This window comes from Canis aureus, chromosome 5 (genome assembly GCF_053574225.1).
Source record: "Canis aureus isolate CA01 chromosome 5, VMU_Caureus_v.1.0, whole genome shotgun sequence".
Classification (NCBI taxonomy): Eukaryota; Metazoa; Chordata; class Mammalia; order Carnivora; family Canidae; genus Canis; species Canis aureus.
This window is the reverse complement of record NC_135615.1, coordinates 82,680,081-82,694,305: the sequence shown is the minus strand read 5'-3', so window position 1 is coordinate 82,694,305 and position 14,225 is coordinate 82,680,081. Positions and strand designations below refer to the sequence as shown.

Here is a 14,225-nt window from a genome sequence, read left to right as displayed (position 1 = left end):
GGGGAGGAGGCCCAGCTGGGTCCCACCGCGGGCGCGGGCGGGCGGCGGAGAGGGGCCGCCTCCAGACCTCAGGCTGCGGGCCAGAGCCCAGCTGCAGGGCTGCGGCGGGGGCTTCCGGAGGGCACCCCTATGAGCAGGGACAGAGGCCCCCCTCATGCTGCCCAAATGTGGAGCCCCCAGAACACTGAGGCCCGGAAGGCCCGGCCCCCGCCTCCCCTCCCCGCTGGACTTCTGACCCGCCTCGCCCCTCCCCTCCCACGCGGACACCTTTGCCCCCAGCGGCCTCCGGGCGGGCGCCGCAGGCTGGGGCTGATCCGCGCCATGGCCATGTTCTCCCTGCCCTCCCTCCCCTCCTGGCTCCCCGGCCTCTCCTCCCCGCAGTGGGGCTCCGGCCTCCTCGACCCCGTCCTGCAGGGTGAGCGCCGCCTCCCGCCCCTCCCGCCCCACCCGCCAGGCAGCTCTGGGCAGGGCCCCCCTCGGCCGTGGGCCCCCCGGCACCCCTAACCCGGCCCCCTCGCCGCCCCCCTGCCCCTCAGGCCTCATCGGGGCCTGCGGAGTCTCGGTCCTCAACAGCCTCCTGAGGGTCTACTTCTTCGTGAGCTGTGCCAGGTGAGCGTCTGCCCACCCCGCCCTCGGGCCCCACAGAGCTTCCCGGCCGCGGGTGGGCCTGCCCCCGCCCACGCCCCTGTGCCCCACAGCAACCCCCGGCGGCGGCTGGAGAGGCAGCGGCTGCGGGCCCGGTGGGCTTTGCTGGACGCGGTGCACCTGGCCGGCCTGGCCCTGATCCTGACGGTCCTGGGGGCCCGGGTGGCCGCCCTCGTGGTGCTCGAGTTCTCCCTCCGGGCTGTGTCCACGCTGCTCTCCCTGCACAAGGTAAGAGGCCCCGAGCGGGCGGGTGAGCCGCTGCGCGGCCGGGGCCCTAGTTTGCACCCCGGAGCACAGGAAGCGGGGCCCAGCTGGAACACCCCGTCTCCTGGCCACCCCCCCGTAAGCCGGAGCCTGCAGAGTGCACGCTGCCTCCTGGGGTTGGGGGGCCCGCAGCCCCCGGCCGAGAAGACAGCGGTGGCGGCTCCTGGCTATCCGGCCTCCCACGGGCCGCGCTGTGCCAGACACTGTGGGGGCGTCACCTCGAGCATCCTCACAGCCCTAGGGGGTGAAGCTCTGCTGTGATCTCCACAGATGGGGAGACTAAGGCTCAGGGACGGTGGGCGGCTTGTCCCGGGACAACGGGCAAGAAGTAGAGTCAGGCTTTGAACCCAGGGCGGGAAGGCTCTGAGCCACCAACTCTCAGCAAGGGCTCAGGGCCCAAGTAACCATCGGGGTGGAAAGTAAGCAGGAGGATGGTCCCAGCAGGCCTTGACCCGAAGGCGGCAGTCCTTAGAGCATGACTGCAAGCTTCCGGCCGCCTCCAGCCCCCACAGAGGGGTCTGCGTACCTTCCCGGCTCCCTCGTGTCCCCCCACCCCGCCCCGTCCCCACGGTGGGCGAGAGGCAGCCTGAGCGCCCACCACCGAGACCCCCCTCGGGCTCCCTCCCGCCCAGGGCTCCGAGAGGGAGAGGCTGCAGCTGTACCTGCTGTGCCAGTACTCGCTGGGCTGTGCGCTGAGCTGCGGCCTGAGCTTCCTGCAGGAGGGCGCCCCCCACCGCACCCTAAACCTGCTGCTGGGCCTCTGGCTGGCCGCACTGCTTAGCTCGGGCGCCCGGCGCCTCTGCCGCCACGTGGACCAGCTCTACGAGCTGCACAGCAGCCAGAACTACTGCGGGGTCTGCCTGGGTCTGCTGGCGGGCGCCCACCGCCTACCTCCGCTGCTGACCCGCGCCCTGGCCGTGGCCTTCGCTGTGGGTGACCTGGCGGCCGTGGCCCTCATCAACCAGGACTTCCCCACCACCTCGGACGCCGTGCGCTTCTGGACGCCGCTGGTCATCTGCTATGCCCTGCTGGTCATCTACATGCAGGGTAAGGGCCGCGGGGGCGCCGGGCAGCAGCTGGCCCACCTGGCGCTGGCATCCCACCATCTGACCCGGGCTTGGCGCGGTGCTAGGTTCCAGGGAGGCCAACAAGCGAAGGCCCAGTCTAGTGACGGAAGCCACACGGGGCAGCTCAGAGGGGCTGTAGCGTGCAGTGGGAGCCCTGAGGAGATAGAGCTTGAACTGGGTTTTTGTTTTTTAAGATTGATTGATTGATTGATTGATTGATTTATTCATTCATTCATTCATGAGAATACACAGAGAGGAGAGAGAGAGAGAGAGAGGCAGACACACAGGCAGAGGGAGAAGCAGGCTCCATGCAGGGAGCCCGACGTGGGACTCGATCCCAGGTCTCCAGGATCACGCCCTGGGCTGATGGCGGCGCTAAACCGCTGAGCCACCTGGGCTGCCCCTTGAACTGGGTTTTGAAGGATAAGTAGGACCCCCCCCGGGGAGAGGTGTGTGTCTCTGTGGGGAAAAGAGATCCTGGCAGAGGGAACCCTACATGCCGGAGACCAGAGGTGAGAGAAGGCATGGCGCCATCAAACAACTGAAAAAAAGTTGAGTGTGGGATGAGGCTGGCCAGCTTCACGGGGCCTGATGGAGAGCCCTCATCAGCCAGTCTGGCCGTCGGATGAGAAGCCACAGCAGGGTTTTCAGCAGGGTAGGGTGACCTGGTCATATGTGGGGTGTAGGAAGAGCCACCTGGCTGCAGGGAGCAGATGGCGTAGAAGTGGCAGGAAAGGGAAGGGCGGTCAGGCAGAGAGCAGCAGGTGCCAAGGCCCTGAGGTGGAAGTGAGCTCGGCATGCTTGATGAACAACAAGAAAACCTGGGTGGCTGGGGGTTAATAAGGAACGGGAGCAAGTCAGAGGTGGGGTGAGGTTGGAGAGCGGGCATGGTTCACATCAGGCAGGACCTCACAGGCGAGGTGAGGAGTTTATGGAGTTTACTCCGAATGCAGTGGAAAGTCCTGGGAAGAATGTAAGCAAAGGAACGATTTCATCTCGTTGATGTGTTTAAAAGGTCACCAGCTGCTGAGTAGACATGGAATAGACTCGTGACCCACAAGGTCAAGAACAGAAGCCAGGAGCTGGGACTGGGCAGGGAGTGGGGACATGGGCTCAGGTGGGGATCTACTTGGTGGAGAGAGTCTCCAAGGTTTCCTGATGGATCGGATGTGGGAGCACAGTCGGGAGACTCCTGCCACTTGGAGCTGGTGTGCTCCCCCCGCCCCCACTGCAGGCAGAGCACAGGCAGCCTGGGAGTGAGGATGCCGCCAGAGAGGCAGGTGCTCAGAGAGTGGAGATGGAGGGGGCGGTGCAAGGGGAGGGGAGGGGGGGGGGCTGGGCGGCCCAGGCCCCCGAGGCCCTGACCCAGCTGGACCTCAGGCCGGGGCCCCAGGCATGATGGCAGGCAGGTGGTGACAAGCACCCCACCCCCCAGAGGAGCAGAGGCAGCAGCCTGGCCTGCAGGGCCAGGTCCAGACTTTGCTGGTGCGCATGGGTGGCCTCTTCGTGCTGCTGCTGACCGTGGGCAGCTGGCTGGACCTCCTGGGAATCCTCCTGTCCCTGCTGGGCGAGCTCTGGTGCCTGGCCAGCATCCACACTCTGCTGGACCTCTGCCAGATACAGGTGGGCGCTCCACCCCGCACGTCCCCCAAACACTGAGCCCTGGCTCCAGGCCACCCGAGGAGCCTCGACAGGCCCGAGTTTAAGAAGAGCAGGGGTGGGGGCAGAAGGAGCTGAAATCCCCTCTCCCTCCTGGCATTAACCTTGGACCCTCAGAGGTCCTGCATGGGAGGAGGGGTCTGGGTAACCGGAGGCCTGAAGTCCCCAGCAGAGGATGAGGGGACTGAGAGGTGTCCTCCATCCTTCCCTCAGGATTCTCCATCCCAGAGGCCTTCTGTGTCAGCTCCAAGGCAGCCCCAGTCCCGGCCCTCAGCACGTGCCCAGCCCCGGGGGACAGCCCCCTCCTGACCTGCCGTAGCAAAGACTCAGAGTCTGTCTCAGGCCCACCCGGGCTCATCCAGAGGCCTGGACCCCAGGACACTGCCCCGAAGCAGGGGGGCAGGCTGGCCCCCACCTGGGGGCTCTGTGGAGGGAGGGAAGGGTTTGGGGCTGGCCCTCTAAAGGGGGGGCATTTGGAGGCCGCTGGGTGAAGCCCTATGTTTCTCAGCCCCCTCAGACCCACCTTCCCTGGGAGACTATTGCGTCCTCCGAATGGCCCCCCTTCACCGCCCCCTCCACAAACAGTAATAAAGATGATTTTTTTCAACCTGCGCTTAGAATCATGAACACACAGAGGGAAAGAGGCCGTCCTGGGGCCACACAGCCCTTCTGGCTGGGGCAGGGTCCCCTGGGGTGTAGGTCCGTATTGAGGTGGCTGAGGAAGCGACAGGGATGCGGCGGCGTGGACTCATGGTCTATAGAGCAGCCACTCAGTTGTGGGTGGACGGTGTCTGTGTCCTGTCCCATCCTAGGCTAAGACCGTGGGGGTCCTTGCCACCTCAGCCTTGCTCCTCCGGGAGGCCACAGGGCATCTGGGAAGAGGCTGGGTACCAGCTCTGCCTACTTGCTGTGTGCCCTTAGGTGGGTCGCTGCCACTCTCTGAGCCAGTCCAAAGGAATATTGCCACGTGTAGGGTGCTGACCACGTACCAAGCACTTTTATGAGCTCATTTTGTTCTGACATCAGCCCAAGACACAGATACTGTTATCCCTTTTTACAAATTCAGAAACAAGCTCAGGGGCCCTGGGGGGCTCAGTGGGTGAACGTCTGCCTTCAGCTCAGGGCATGACCCCGGGGTCCTGGGATCGAGTCCCACATCGAGCTCCCCACAGGGAAACTGCTTCTCCCTCTCTCTGTGTCTCTGCCTCCCTCCCTGGGTTTCTCATGAATAAATAAATTAGAAATCTTTAAAAAAAGAAGAAAAGGAAAGGAAAGGAAAGGAAAGGAAAGGAAAGGAAAGGAAAGGAAAGGAAAGGAAAGGAAAGGAAAGGAAAGGAAAGGAAAGGAAAGGAAAGGGGGAGAGAAAGAAAGAAGGAAGGAAGGAAGAAAAAGAAAAAGAAAGAAAGAAAGAAGAAGAAGAAGAAGAAGAAGAAGAAGAAGAAGAAAAAGAAAGAAAGAAGAAAGAAGAAAGAAAGAAAGAAAGAAAGAAAGAAAGAAAGAAAGAAAGAAAGAAAGAAAAGCCCAGAGAGGTTATAGAACTTGCTCAAGGTCACAGAGCTAGTTAGTGGCAAAGTCAAGATTTGAATCCAGGTGGCCTGAACCCCAGAGCTCAAGTGCTTTGCATGCTTCCTGCTACCCTCTTCTTGTTAAGCACTGGGGCCAGGGAAGCCAGCAGAGGTGCACATAAAACAAGATGAGTCCATTCCTGGAAGGTTCTGGAATGTGGTTCCAGCCACCTTATGAGAGGCTCCATCACAGCCATGTTTTCCTGGCCCGGGCACCCAGCCCATAGGGATTGAGAGCCCTTTCCGAGGAGGGGCCCCACAGGCAAAGAAGACTCCCGGCTAGGGGCTTCCAGGGGGTTGCCAGGGTCAGGTTGTTCGGCAGTGGCAGAGGATGCACCAGGGGGAAGGGAGGCAAGAAGGCCCTTGGAGGATTCCAGGTTCCAGTGAGCCTTGCTTCTTAGCAAAGGCCACCGTGGTCACCCAAAAGCTACTGCTTCCAGACAGTCTGGTGTGGGATTCTCTGCTCCCCACCCTGGGGCACACCTGGCACACAGGGACAGGCTGGTTCCAGCTCATTCCTCCACAAAGGGCCACCCAACTGACAGCTGGAGCCCAGCCTCTCCGGGCTTGCTCTCCGGACTCTACCCCCAGGAGGGCCCCTCAGCTCCAAAGTAGCTGAGGTGGGGGAAATGCCTGTGGCTGCCCCCTCCCCCAATCCAGCCCCCCTCCGCCTGGGAATGCGCTCAGCTCCCTCTGGGCAGGAAACTTGCCCGAGTCTGGGAGGAAATGGCTCAGTGATTGGGCACACAGCCAGCCCTTACCAGACCCAGACTGGGCACCGGGTTCTGACTCGGGCCTGATGTTTTTGCTGGAAGGTTCCCGGGCCCCCTGGCCCCCAGCACAGCCTGGGACCCGGTGGGGACAGGGCTGGGAGGGGGTTGGATTTGGCGGTCCTTTCCTTTTTACGGACAGAAGGACTGTTTCCAAACAAAAATTGGGGCCATGTGAGTTGGAATAGGATTCTCTTCCTATCTATTAAGTTATTTTTGTGAGAAGTCTGACAAGGGTCTGAAAATTAGATCACTCTAAGTGAGGCGTTTAGCAAACCTCCACACCAAACAAAGAAAAACAGGCCTGAAGTCCAAAGAGCAGAGGAAATCCAGGAGGTATGGTCTGGAAGGGGGTATGAAGTCAGGACTTGTTGTTCCGCAGAGACCGTGAGAACCCGAATCCTGGGCCTGGACCAGCATCCTTGTGAAGAGGCGGGACACCAGGGCCCCTAGTCTCGGCTAAGAGGGGATGGTAACCTCCAGGGCAGCCTCCTCCCTCCTGAGCCCCCTACTTCCGGCTCTTCTGAGCTATGGGATGGTCCCTTCGGGCATCTGCATACCTTCCCCTATCTGCTCGTTCACACGTACCTACTGATCATCTGCGTGGGGCTGGGCTCTGGGCTGGAAAAGATGCACAAGCAGCAAGTGTCCTGCAAAGAAACATAGAGCTGGGTGAGAGGCCAGAGTGGCAGGAGGTTGGGGCGAGTGGGCTGGGGAGAGTGTGTGTGTCAGCCACAGCCACGTAACAGGTGGCCCCCAAAGCTCGCAGCTTAAACGACAGACCTTCATCGTCTCAAGCGCATCTTAAGTGGAGGTGGGGGAAAGGTTGGGGGCAGGGAGGGTGGCAGAGAGGGAGAATTTTTTTTTAAGATTTTATTTATCCATGAGAGAGGGGAGAGAGAGAGAGGCAGAGACATAGGCAGAGGGAGAAGCGGGCTCCACGCAGGGAGCCCGATGTGGGACTCGATCCCGGGACTCCGGGGTCACGCCCTGAGCCGAAGGCCGACGCTCAATCCCTGAGCCACCTGGGCGTCCCAGGAGAGAGAGAATCTCGAGCAGACTCCACATCCATCTGGAGCCCAACACGGGCTTGATCTCATGACCCTGAGATCATTCACCTGAACCGAAATCAAGAGTCAGATGCTCAACCGACTGAACGTCGCAGGCGTCCCCACTGGCTTTTTCCGTGGGTCGGGTCCCACAGCCTGGAAGGGTCCTCTGGCTCGGGTTCTCCTCACAGACACAGACAAGGCGCCGGCCACGGCTCTGGTGTCATCCTAAGGCTTGGCTGGGGTAGGATCCGCCTCCGAGCTCACTCACATGGTGGTCGGCGGGATTCAGTGCCTTGTGGGCTACTGGGACCCAGAGCCTCGGGTCGTCTCTGCCTGTTGGCAGTGGGGTCTCCTCGCCACGTGCGCCTCTCCACGGACAGCTGACGTGGCAGCCGGCCTCCCTCAGAGCCAGCCAGTGAGGGAGAGAGGAAGAGAGAGGACAGCAGGACGGAAGCCACAGGCCTCTTGTAGCCGCGTGTCAAACGCAGCACCCGTTGCTCTTGCTGCGTTCTATGGGTTAGAAGCAGGTCTCCGAGCCTCGGCCCACCCTTGAGAGGAGGGCCTTACACAAGACACGGCGGAAGGTGAGGAGCCTTGGAGGCCACCTTTGAAGCTGCCTTCCACGGAGGCCTTCTCTGAATGGACTGAGGGAACAAGCCAAGCACGAAGCTGAGGGAAGAATACCCCGGCTGAGGGAACAGCACGGGCAAAGGCCCTGAGGAGGCCACAAGCTGAGAATATTGTAGAAACAGCAGGAAATGCAGCGTGGCCGGAGCATCAGAGAGGATGGAGTGGCAGGAATGAGGTTTGCAGGACGCCTGGGGGGCTCAGCAGTTGAGCGTCTGCCTTCAGCCCAGGGTGTGATCCCGGGGTCCTGGGATCGAGTCCCGCATCAGGGTCCCCGCAGGGAGCCTGCTTCTCCCTCTGCCTGTGTCTCTGTCTCTCTCTGTGTCTCTCATGAATAAATAAATAAAATCTTAAAAAAAAAAAAAAAAAGGAATGAGGTTGTGGAGGTGGGCAGGGACCAGATCGCCCAGGGCCCCGGTGAGGGTCAGGACGGCAGCCAGCGGAGTGTGCACAAGGGAGCGGCACAATGTGACTTCTGCTTTCAAAGGATTCTTCTTGCTGCTTGTGGAACAGACAGTGCAGAAACAGAAAACCAGCTTGGAAGCGTTTGGAATTAGCCCCATGAGATGATGAGGACTTGGGAATAATAACCCAGGGCTTGGACCAAGATGGTAGCCAAGGAAGTAGCCCCAAGTGGCTGGACTGGATTGGACGCGTGGATATGGATGCATCGTGAAGAGTTCCTAGGGCTTCCTGACCAATTAGATGTGGGTTTGAGAGAACGAGAAGAATCCGGGACTCTGGATTAGCTTTTTGGCTGGAAGAACCGGGTGAACGAGGTGGGAAGCACGTGGGGCAGAGCAGGGCCGCCTCCCGCAGGGCCGGTCAGCGTCGACGGGAAGGCAAGGCCTGGGGTTACGAGGCGTGTGATGCGGTCTGGGGCCAGGAGGGGCTCCGTGGGGGCCCTGCTCTCGCCAGACGGTCTGGCCATCAGAGTGGAGATGCGTGGTCAAGGAGTAAGAGCAGGGCCGGTCCAATCTTAGGGGCCCCTTTAGAGGAGAAACAATACACGATTTGTACCAAAGTGAGCAGTAGTGGGGCGGCTGGGGGCTCAGTCGCTCAGCGTCTGCCTTTGGCTCAGGTCATGATCCCGGGGTCCTGGGATGGAGCCCCGCGTCAGGCTCCCTGCTCAGCGGGGAGCCTGCGTCGCCCTCTCCCTCTGCCTGCCGCTCCCCCTGCTTGTGCTCTCTCTCTCTGTCAAACAAATAAATAAGATCTTAAAAAAAATAAATAAATAAAGTGAATAGTGATCCAGCGATACAGAAAAGCATAATAAATTGCTGGAGGCCTCGAGACTTGGGTTCCTTCTTCTGACGTCTCCTTGGGCAGGGTGCCAGGAGCATTTAATGGAGAATGCTTCCCGGGTGTGACCCGGCTGCCCCCCAGCAACCCTCACGGGTGCCCCTATGAGTAAGAGGCCTACACACTCACAGTAAACCCACCTTGGCTAAGAGAGGAGTGGGGAGGCCAGCTGGGGGGTCAGAAGGGGGTCTCAGGGATGGGGGGTGCTGAGACAGATGAAGCCAAGGGTAGGGGCCCCCTGGCGGAGATGGGGGCTCAAGTGGGAGGAATGGGATCAGTGAGGTGTTTGAACCAGGGCTCAGCCTTGGCAAGTGGCCGAGGGCTTAGGGCAGTCTCAGGGACCTCAGGGACCGGACCAACACCAGGATTTCCCCCTCTCTGCCCAAGAAAGGGCTCTGACCTGCAAGGCCGGGGTCAGGGAGGGGCCTTCCCAGCCCGCTGAGCCTCAAGCCCCCTCCATGCCCACCCCTCACTCCAGAGCCCGTGCTGATTGGCTAAGTGCAGGCAAACCGTGGGAACCAACCAGCCCAGACAGTGTCAGCTCCCTCAGGGGGGCCCCCCCACCCTCCACCCGTACCAGGAGGGGATTAAGACCCAGACAATGTTGTCACAGCCAGGTCTGGGAGGCTAGGCCCTGTGTGGCCCCAGGGACAGAGGCTTGGGGTCTGAGAGGAGGGGAATTTATGTGGCTATAATGTGGTCCAGTCTGCTCCCTGTTGATTTTCATTTTATTTTATTTTATTTTTAAAGATTTTATTTATTCATGAGAGACACAGAGAGAGAGGCAGAGACACAGGCAGAGGGAGAAGCAGGCTCCCTTCGGGGAGCCCGATGTGGGACTCGATCACGGGACTCCAGGATCACGACCAGAGTGGAAGGCAGATGCTCAACTACCGAGCCACCCAGGTGCCCCTTATTCTTTTTTAAAAGATTTTTTAAAAAGAGCCGAAGCTCAGGGAGTGATCCCAGAGTTCTAGGATCCGTCCCACATTTGGCTCCCCACAGGAAGCCTGCTTCTCCTTCTGCCTATGTCTCTGCCTCTCTCTCTGTCTCTTATGAATAAATAAATAAAACCTTTAAAAAAAAGATTTTATTTATTTATTTTATTATTCTCGTTCACACGAACGAGAGAGCGAGAGGGCGGAGGGAGAGGGAGAAGCAGACTTGCCACTGAGCAGGGGGCTGGATATGGGACTCGATCTTAGGACCCTGGGATCATGACCTGAGCCAGAGGCAGATGCTTCTCCGCGACTGAGCCACCCAGGCACCACATCCCCCTTGTTATTTGTGGATTTTTTTCCCTTTCATTTCTTTTTTTATTTTTTTAAAGATTTTATTGATTTATTCAGAAGAGACACAGAGAGAGGCAGAGACCCAGGCAGAGGGAGGAGCAGGCTCCCCACGGGGAGCCCGATGTGGGACTCGATCCCAGGCAGGATCACGCCCTGAGCTGAAGGCAGATGCTCAACCACTGAGCCCCCCGGCGTTCCGCCCCCTTGGTTTTCATTTTGTTTTGTCTTGTTTGCCCCCTTGGGTTTCCACCGTCTCCCTACACACCTGCCCGTCGGTACGTTTGCCTGGATCAGGCCGCCTGAGTTTAAATGGAGCTCATGTGCTAGCCTTGTGACCCCGAGCAAGTCACCCTGTCTGCGGACGGCACAGGGCGGGCGGGAGGGCACCCAGAGGCCCACTGAGGCTCAGGCCCCCCACCCCTCCATGCGAACTCGGCCTCAGCCGCACCCTCTGAGGTGAAGGGTGGGAGCCCACGTCCAAGGCCGAGGCCGGGGATGGGAGGCGGCACCAGTTCAGGCCGATGCTGAACCACCTAGAGGAGGAGGGGAGTGAAGGGCCCCGGCCTCCCCCATCAGGCCCCCTGACTAATCCCGGATAGACAGCTGAGCACAGGGCGGGGGTGGGGGGGGTGGGGGGGGTGGCTCAGCGGTTTAGCGCCGCCTTCAGCCCAGGGCGTGATCCTGGGGTCCCAGGATGGAGTCCCACGTCCCACGTCGTTGGGCTCCCTGCATGGAGCCTGCTTCTCCCTCTGCCTGTGTCTCTGCCTCTCTCTCCCTCTCTGTGTCTCTCATGAATAAGTAAAATCTTGAGAAAGAAAGAAAGCTGAGCACATCTGCATTTCACATCCAAATTCGAGCAGGTCTGACTCCAAAGCCCAAGCCCTTTACAGCTCACTGCCCATCACTCCCTCTCACATGATTTGCATATGCAGCTACTTAATCCCCCCCCCCCCCCCACTGGTGCATTTGGTAGGAATTACTGCGTCCATATGATGCGCTAAGCTGCGTGCTGGAGACCCAGAGAGTGAGGGGACACGGCCTTGCTCCCAGTCTCATGGGGAAAGCGTAGTGGTGCAACTGAGCAGCCTTGGGATGTAACCACGGGATGGACATGACCTCTAAGCCTGCCTGGAGGAATCAGGACAGGCTTCTCAAAAGTGGGGACAGGGATGCCGAGTTTGCCAGGAGGAGGAGATGATCCAGGCCCATGGGGTCTCACCAGTCTCACCATGACTCTGCTTTAAGCAACAGAAACACCATTTTAACCTGTTGAAGACAAGAAAAAAGAGAATGCATTAACTCCAGAGGGAAGACTTCAGGCATGGCTGGATCCAGCAGCTCAAGCGATGAGATCAGTTACCTCTCCTCTTTCTCATCTCTGTTCCCCTGCCCTCTATGTTGGTCCAAGTGCTTGTAAAAATGGTGCCAAGCTTGCATCCTGGCAGCCTGGAAAAACGGTGCCTCTTTCTAAATGGTTCCAGCCAGGCACTGAGACTGGGGAGTGGGGTTCCTCAAACAGAAATTGGATGCTGTTACCAGAATCCGGGAAAGTGATGCTGGCTGACTGGAACCAGGATGTCCCTTGGATTCTCAGGTAGAACCAAGCACTTTAGGGCGGCCCAGGTGGCTCAGCAGTTTAGCGCCACCTTCAGCCCAGGGCCTGATCCTGGGGTCCTGGGATCAAGTCCCACATTGGGCTCCCTGCATGGAGCCTGCTTCTCCCTCTGCCTGTGTCTCTGCCTCTCTCTCTGTGTGTGTGTCTCTCATTTATAAATAAAATCTTAAAAAAAAAAAAAAGAAGAAGAAGAAAAGAAGAACCAAGCACTTTGTTCCTCTCACTGTGATATCCACGGACCTCTGTCCTCTACCGCCAGGGAAAGGAAAGGAACTCATCTCTGACCACCTGCCAAGCACCGGGCATATTTACCCACATTCATCCATCAAATCCTCACAGTGAAACCATGGTTTTCACCTGGGCTACCCCCAGGTTACAAGAGTAAACCGAGGCCCACAGAGAAGTGATTGGCCCCAGGTAACAGGCTGACAAGTGGCGGAGCTGGAATCACCCACAGATGCTGGTTTCACTCATATCTGCTTGGGCGGGGGTGGGGGGCACTCTCTGGACCCCGACACCCCCTGCCCAGCCCCACACCCAGTAGGTGCTCAGGAAGTAAGTGCTGAACTGATCTGACTCCCAGCAGGCAGAGCAGGGGATGCAGGAAGGAATAGGGGCAGAGCCAGGACCGGGAGGCCCAGGGGGGCTTCTGGGGCTGTTGGCCAAGAAGTGGACCCCCTGCCCTGACCCGGATGTGTGACTTCATGCAGCTGTACATCTGCCCCCCATCCCCCACCCTGGGGCTGACAGTTCTGACCTGGCAGATGCTTCCCTTCCTCAAGGCCTCTGGGCCGGTGGGGGCTGTGGCTCCGGAAACCTTGACCCTGTTCCGGGCTCTCACTGCCCAGCGTGTGGACTGTGAACAGCGAGCTCTGGAGACCAGGCGAGGGTGACGTGAGAACAGCCATCGGTGGGCACTGACGATGGGCCCGGCCCTGGGGTGGCCTTCTAGTGCCTCCGTCCCCACAGCTCTGCACAGGGAACCATTCACGATCCCATTTGAGGGTATCTGGTCCAGCTCCCCTATGGGTTTTTGTTTTGTTTTTTGAAAGGTTTTATTTTGAAGTAATCTCTACCTGCAAAGTGGGGCTCGAACCCATGACCCTGAGATCAACAGTTGCGTGCTCTACTGACTGAACCAGCCCGGCACCCCTCCCCTCTGTTACAGGTGAGGAAACAGAGCCTCAGAGAGGGAAGGAGCTTGTCCGAGGTCACCGCCAGCACCAGAATGCTGGGAATTAAGCCCAAGGCTGACCTCCAAGCCCATGTATTCCCACGGCCTCCCGTCCCTGGACCATCCTCCCCTGCTCTTCTCAGGGCTGGCTCCTCCTCATCTCAGCTTGAAGGGAACCCGCCCCCCGGAGAGGCCTTCCCTACGCTCACCCACACACTCCTTCCTGGCACATGTCCCCATGTAGTATGGTCACTGGTAGTAACTGTCCTGTTAATCTGTGTTACATGTTGCTTCTCCCCCCCCCTCCTGCCCCGTAAGTTCCTTGAGGACAAGGATGGATTGTGTCTGACTGGATTCCCTTGGGCTCCTTGACTCGTTTCAGCACGTAGGGACGTAGGGACGGGGCAACAGAGGCCAGCTGAGGACAAAGCTCGAGCCCGGGGCCGCACACTGACAAGTCCTTGAAACAGGCAGAGGGACCTTCCTCTAGGGACTCAGCTGCCTTGAGGTTCAGACTTTGCTAAGGGCAAGAGGCAACCTTAGCCCGACCCCCAGGATCCTGTGAGTCTACTTTACCATATAAAAATTTCTTTAGAAATTTCCTTTATCTCTAAGCCCCCCAAGATCCATGTTGGCGGTCATCCCCCAGCACATGACCCAGTGATACACATCTGAAGGGTCTCATGACTCAGGTTTTATTAGCCGGTAATAAGTGACCTCTCCCCAACAACAGCCCCCTCAAGGTCCTGGAAACCTTGCTTCCAAAATTCCTTAGAGAGGATGCTATCCCTAAACCTCTCCCAATCAACCACCCCTCAAGGGCCCTGGGGTAGCAGCTCTTCCTGCCCCTGGGGCCTGTCCCTGTACTTTAATAAAACCACCATTTTGCACCAGAGACGTCTCAAGAATTCTTTCTTGGTCATCGGCTCCAGACCTCACCCCACCAAGCCTCACCTATATCCCAAAACTTCATCACAGAGTAGGTGCCCGCCCGACGTCTGCTGCCCCGAAGCCCTCTTCCCGGGCGGTAGGCGCCAGGCTCCCCTCAGACTGGACGGTGGCCAACGTCCACACTGCCCCGGGTCTTTCCCCCAAACTCTCTCCTACCCCTTCCCTGCCAACCCCACCGGGGGTCTCAGCTGCCACAGCCCTAATAAAAGGTTGAGCCCCCTTGCTCCGTGCTTGCCAGAGAG

General features: G+C 59.2%; 1 protein-coding gene across 3 annotated transcripts; it reads left to right on the top strand.

Annotated features, from left to right (window-relative positions):
* The first annotated feature begins 33 nt into the window (after positions 1 to 33).
* On the top strand, positions 34 to 13,925 carry TMEM82 (transmembrane protein 82). 3 transcript variants are annotated; one of them, XR_013380734.1, is made up of 7 exons: positions 34 to 415; positions 537 to 609; positions 699 to 873; positions 1,542 to 1,956; positions 3,412 to 3,599; positions 12,911 to 13,026; positions 13,415 to 13,925. XR_013380734.1 is itself a non-coding variant. In XM_077899512.1 (6 exons), exons 1-6 carry the CDS (start codon positions 130 to 132, stop codon positions 12,920 to 12,922), a joined length of 1,149 nt encoding a protein of 382 aa, XP_077755638.1. In that variant the 5' UTR covers positions 34 to 129; the 3' UTR covers positions 12,923 to 13,925. The 3 variants fall into 3 exon arrangements, 2 of the variants coding, with proteins under 2 accessions (XP_077755638.1, XP_077755637.1); XM_077899512.1 differs by having other exon boundaries at positions 12,911 to 13,925; XM_077899511.1 differs by lacking the exons at positions 12,911 to 13,026; positions 13,415 to 13,925 and adding an exon at positions 3,849 to 4,242 and having other exon boundaries at positions 49 to 415.
* The last annotated feature ends 300 nt before the right edge of the window (positions 13,926 to 14,225 follow it).